This window comes from Plecotus auritus (assembly GCF_963455305.1).
Source record: "Plecotus auritus genome assembly, chromosome: 4".
NCBI lineage: Eukaryota > Metazoa > Chordata > Mammalia > Chiroptera > Vespertilionidae > Plecotus > Plecotus auritus.
The window spans coordinates 57,465,358-57,471,433 of record NC_137775.1 but is presented as its reverse complement, the minus strand read 5'-3'; the positions used below and the strand labels follow the sequence as shown (position 1 = coordinate 57,471,433).

The 6,076-nt window shown below is 40.4% G+C and overlaps 1 protein-coding gene across 1 annotated transcript; it reads right to left on the bottom strand.

The window, feature by feature from the left end:
- Window positions 1-3,695: 3,695 nt before the first annotated feature.
- Window positions 3,696-5,556, bottom strand: CGA (glycoprotein hormones, alpha polypeptide; the record flags this gene model as incomplete). Its single annotated transcript, XM_080665080.1, has 3 exons — window positions 5,445-5,556; window positions 4,253-4,437; window positions 3,696-3,773 (listed from the first exon to the last, which is right to left on the bottom strand). Exons 1-3 carry the CDS (start codon window positions 5,542-5,544, stop codon window positions 3,696-3,698), a joined length of 363 nt encoding a protein of 120 aa, XP_080521206.1. The 5' UTR covers window positions 5,545-5,556.
- Between the last annotated feature and the right edge of the window lie 520 nt (window positions 5,557-6,076).

Sequence of the window (6,076 nt, the reverse complement as noted above, 5' to 3'; positions counted from 1 at the left end):
TCTCCAGCAGCCCTTCTAGCCTCTCCATCTTCTCGCACGTTTTCCTTCTGCTTAATGAAAATTTTATGCCCTCCTCATTCTTCTTTCTCTTCCCTGTCCTCTTTCTCTCTCTCATATTTTCCTGCCCTTTCCTCTCACTCCCAGGAGACAGGCTGAGGCACAGGAGCCGTCCCTGTTTGTTTTATTGACCGCTTCCTTGAGCCCTCATCATCAGTGACATCCTTGTGATCACTTAGGAGTTTCTCCTCATGGTCAATTCTGGACACAATTACAAAAGAGCAGCCAGACTCCCGCTCTCTCTCTGGTAACCAGGATCCAGGACCCCCAGTGCAGACAGACAAGTGGTCTGTTAACTTACCTTGTGATATTAATGGCTAAGTGTGTTGCCTCAGTCAGATGTGTTGCTATTTTAAAGGAAGGTGCCTGAAATACCGTGTTTTAGCTATAAGGAAGGAATCTCAAACAGGAGAATTTCATGCAGCCCTCCAGCTGAGGTGAATGATAGAACATTTTCTGAAAGAAGCACCCCTCAAACATGTGCTGGCTCTACCTCTATTCTTTCAGGCATTTTTCACAGATAGGCTTGAAGCAAAATTCCCAGCCTGCATATCTGCCTCTCTTCACTGCTTATAACTCTGAGATTATAATATTTTTCTCTAGAGAGGGCTCCTGTCACAGCTTTCTAATTATCCCAAAAGACATGGCACCTATTTTCTCAGCCAGATTGGTTCAGAATCTATCCTTGGTGGTCCAGCATCTTCTCTTCCTCACACCCTCACACACTCCTGAGCAATCCTAGCTACTCCTGTGGTTTTGATTCCACTGGCCACTGGTTCTCCTCATGCCTATACCTCCAGGCTGGAGACCTTTCCTGGGCTCTGTATCACTGAACACGCTGCCTGTTGGACAGGCTCACCTGCTCCTTAGAGCCTCAAGTCTGCAGGTCCCCAACTGAATTTGTCATCTCCCTTCTGCTGCCATGTCACACTTTTCCATTTCCCAAATATTGGCACAGTCATCCACCAGCCACCCCCAAAAAAGGTGCCACACCCTCAATCATCTCTTTATTTTCTCACAATTCCTCCCAAATCCATCCCTTCCTTTTACCCTTGCCCTCACTGCCAAAGTCCATCACCAGTTCTTGCCAAGATAATTTCAAAGGCCTAGATTCGTGATCTTGTATCCAGTCTCCCACTTTCTCAAATCACCCTCTACTGCTGCCACAATGGCTTATGCAAAGCTGAGCATATTATTCCTTTAACAGAACCTCTCGAACTCCTCCACTTAAGTACTCCTTGTGTAAGAAGAGTGAAAAAGCTCCCAGGACGTTTGGGAGGGTCAGAAGAGCAGGATCCAGAAGTCCTCACTTACAACATGAAATTTCTTTTTAAGTCACAATTTTTAACCCCATTTTTGCAATTTTGCATTCTGTTTTATAATAGATCAGTTTTTGTTTTGAAAGCAAAATAACGTTTCCCCCAAATTGTCAAGCAAAATTGATCCTGCAAAAAGGTACATGTTTACCCTGTGGCTTTCAGAAACCCTCAGGCCCTCTAGTTTGAGAAGCTAGGGTCTTAGATAAAATGAACTTTTTTTTTTTTTGCATGACCTTCTTGACAGGTGTCCATTTGTCTCTGCAGCTCCAACCTTCCAACCAGCTACCTACAGTCTCGTCACACTGGACTTCTTATGATTCTGTGACTATCGTACTGGTTCTCATCTCAGGACATGTACCTCTGCTGTTTCCTCAAACTAGAATGAACTCCTCCCCCATCTATCTAGACCTAACTCAAGAATTGCCTGCCCTAGGAATTCTCTGTGAAGAACCAGACAGAGTTAGCCGTCCCTTCCTTTATGCCATCAAAGTCCACACCTCTCCAACAGTAGATATCTCATTAGATTCTAACTCCTTGTTTATGTCTCTCTTCCCCCACTGGACTGTGAGTTGCTTCAGGGCAGGTCTGTGTCTTACTCATGTTGACCTTCCCAGGACCAGCACTACGCCTGGCACGTGGCAAGATGGGAGGCAAATATGGCCAATACATTTCACCCTAATGCTCACCAGGGTTGATTTGGCTGATCTGATTGACCATGAGGATATCCTCTTCATCTCTCATTACTTCTTCCATCCCCTCTGTCAAATGGGATGATCCCAGAGGGCACTCCAGTCAAGGGTGTATCAGTAGATTTCTTCTCCTGCTGACTCATCCAAACAAGCTCTCAAGACATGACCCATAGAAGATCTCAATGAATACCTGTTAAATATTTGAATGGTCAGCATCATTATTCTTTCTAATTAAGCTGCATTTTTTCTCAGTCTTATCTTCCAGAGAATCCTGATATCTCTGAATCCCCATGATCTAACAACCTTCCAGCACTTACTAGACATTAAATAAATGCTGATAAATAAGTGAAGTAATATGATCATGTGGAATTCAGTGCTTCTTAAAAAGTACATGCTCTCATTTTAATTTTTTACCCTGACACGTGGTGTATTTACCAAACTCTTAAGAAGGGACTTTTCACTCAGAAATGGAATCTTGACAAATTGGTGATGACTGAAAACTTTTTCTGAAAACTTTATCTCTGACTAGCATGATTTTCCCCCTAGTTTTAGGTTCCTTTAGAACTAGAACTTTTGGGTGGCCTTGAGTAATAACCATGGTCCTCAAAGTAAGAACAATCTCTGTTTTTATGTATAACTTCTCAATAAATGTGACTTTGAAGCATGTCATCTCTTAAGCATTTGCATGGACTAAGTGAAAGTGCTTGGTACTCCATCTAGCCCACAGTGAACACTCGGTGAATACTTTGCTTGTCGTGTACTCATTCCCACTCAGATCTAAACGTGGCATGTAAAAGCTGATGCCGCTGGAATTTCAGAGCAATGCCCATTTTCAGTTGAGGATAGTGGTATCTTTTCCTGAGCCACCCCATTCAGTTACAACCTGGCTGCAAGGGACTAATAAGATGCACTTTTCTTTTTTGCTAAACATAAGGCAAGTGGATAGAAACTTCAGGCTGGGAAGGATTCTGTCTCTTTCAAACTATGGGGCAGTGTTTTGTGGTGGTGTTTTTTTTCCTGATTGAAAACTTCTACCAGTAAAAGTTGGTACATCCCCAAATATGCATAATTACATACTAATGTATCTATACTTTTACAAAATTCGTCAACCATCAAGGGATGCTATAAAAATGAATAAAAATGCAAGTTATGTTTTCTTCCCTCATCCCAATGATTTATAACTTGCCCACTGGCTGACGGGTTCCTTGCTCTGGAAGGCTCTGTGAGAACAAGGTTCTCCAAGGGTCAGGTCACTCAGCGAATGTGGCTCCCGCTCACCACTGGGCTCACTTCCTTCAATGAATTCTATCAAAATCAACGGGCTTTAAGCTTTGAAGAAAAAAATTAGAATTCAATGATAGAATGATGATTTAAAAGACTTTATTTCCAGCAGAACCAGCTTTTTATAGTCATGCTAAATGCTGTATTTCATTCCAAATGAAAAGAACTAACTACTGATTATCCTGTAGGATAGAGAAAAGCAATAAAGCTGCAGCATATCCTTGAATCATGTCAAAGGCAGTGTGGTAAGGAAAAGGAGAGTGTTATCTCACAAGGCCAGAAACACTGAACAAATTAATTTTCCATTCCATCAAATCAGCAGTCATCAACACGGCACTTTGCAAAACATTTAAGATTTGTGATAATAACAAGTACTGCAGTGGCACTCCGTGTGGTTCTCCACTTTGACATTTCCCATTACTGTGGCCTAAAGGGGAACAAAACAAAGACAGATAATTAGATAGATAGGTAGATAGATAGATAGATAGATAGATAGATAGATAGATAGATGATAGATAGACAATAGGCAAAATTAAAAACTGTTAAATAAAAATATCTGTAGCCAAATGAGCTAAATAGATGCTTGTTAGATTTGCATTTTCTCTCATTCTGATATTTTGACTCTAAAAGGAGAGTGCACACAATGTGCATTGTGTGAGCATCATACTCTCTCCCAATCTGCCCCTCACTACCTCTGCCCCTATTCTCTTCATTCTAAATAAAACCAGCCTGTACCCACAATGTTGCTGACTCTGATTAAAAAGGACAAATGCAACCCGTCCCAGCGTTAATACCCAACAAGGATGTGTCATTAGATGCCTCTGACATTAAACCCCGTGAATATACACTGGGGACATTTTTTCGGTTAGACAGTTAGAAAGCTTCTGGAGCCCTTTAGGTTCACACCTTGGTAAATGCTTTGGCCACACAGCATGTGGCTTCTGAGGTGATGTTCTTAGGAACCAACATCGTCTTCTTGGACCTTGCTGGAGTGGGGTACGCTCTGGAGAAGCAGCAGCCCATGCATTGGTAAACTGGGGCACCCAGCTTGGAGAAGTATTTGTTCTCCTTTAGCTTGCATTCTGGGCAAACTATTGCCAAAAAGAAAAAGAAAAGGCAAAGAATAAAATAATCCGAACACAACTCAAAAAGAAACTATAAATTTTTCCTTATTATGGGGTGGTAGTCTTTTTTCCATTGGGACTAGAATAAATACTTTTTGAATACTGTATATGTAATCTTCATACATAATAACTAATTATATGAATTAGAGTTATTTTTGTGGGAAAACAATTTTGACAGATATTCATGGAAAATCTCAATAGCAGCAGTCTCTCTCCCAGCATGACTTCTCTATCCCAGTACTAATAGTATGCCTATAAGGAAACACAGTTTGATAGATGAAAACATCATGTTCATCTGAAAGGAGAATTTTGCCCAAATGCAAACTATTTTCCCCTTTAAAATCTGCTATTGTTCTTTCCCAAAGAAACTCCAAATATTGATAGAGAAAACGATGTCAGACTTAAGCAAGCTTGGTGAGAGCAGAGAGCCTGATATTAGAGGGGACATCTGCATGCGGGATCTGCGATTAAAATATTACCACTTGTCTAGAGAAAAACTCGAATCAATAGTAGCTCACAATTTCACAGCAGGTGGAATTATATCAGCTACTCTATAAAATGTTTCAAAAAAGACAGCAAAACAAATTTACTGCATAAAAATGATTTTGCCTTTCTCACTCATTAACTGCTGTGAAACTTCATCTTTCTCAAGTCTTCCAAGAGAAATGTAAAAAAAAAAAAAGCCCACCAAAACTGAGCTAAATTGAATAAGAAACATTTTCTGCTTATAAAACTCAGATAAAGAATAATCAGGAATGTATTTCAGATGAAAATATATAGGCTGCTATTTAAGTAGATATGTAAGATACCATTTTCATTGGAACATAATTTATGTTCACAATCTGCAAGTTCCTAGATATGTATCCAGCAGCCAGGATTTACCACAATTATAAAGGAGGTGGATATATAATCAGTGGAGTTATTAATGTACATCTGGTTTTCTTATTACTGCAAATGCAAGTGGGGTCACACACCCTGCATTGTAAACTCTCCATCAGGAAAGGAATGGAGAATGTGCAGAAACACAGACAATGTGGCCAGAATGACAGCTGCATGCTTTCTGTAGTAATCCATGGCTCTTCTGCAAAACAGGATGGGGGGAAAAGTTAACTCTAAAATTGGCTTACCAGTCATAAAAACAATCAGTAGTCTTAACAGTGCTACTAATAACAGTCATCAGTGCCTTGATCCCTCTGCTTACAGCTCCCAACATACTCTAAAGCCATGTATAAAACAACAATTTGTCTTTTGGAAAGAGGTGGGAATTTGCATCTTCTCATTTTTCACATCAACCAGTAGAATCGGGCTTAATGACAGCAACAATAAATTTTCCTTTTTAAATATCCTATAAAGAAGCCTCACTGTCCTTATGTGTAGTTAGCGTTGGGGAGGGAGATAAGGGGTATAGCACAAGGGAGCCTTGTGGTGATGGAACAGCTCTGTATCTTGAAGTGGTAGTTGTCACACTAATCTGTACATGGGTAAAATTTCATAGAACTACACACACACACACACACATGCACAACACATGCACACACACAATGCTAGTGAAATCTGAATAAGCTTCCTGGGTTGTACCAATGTCAATTTCCTGGTATTCTCATTG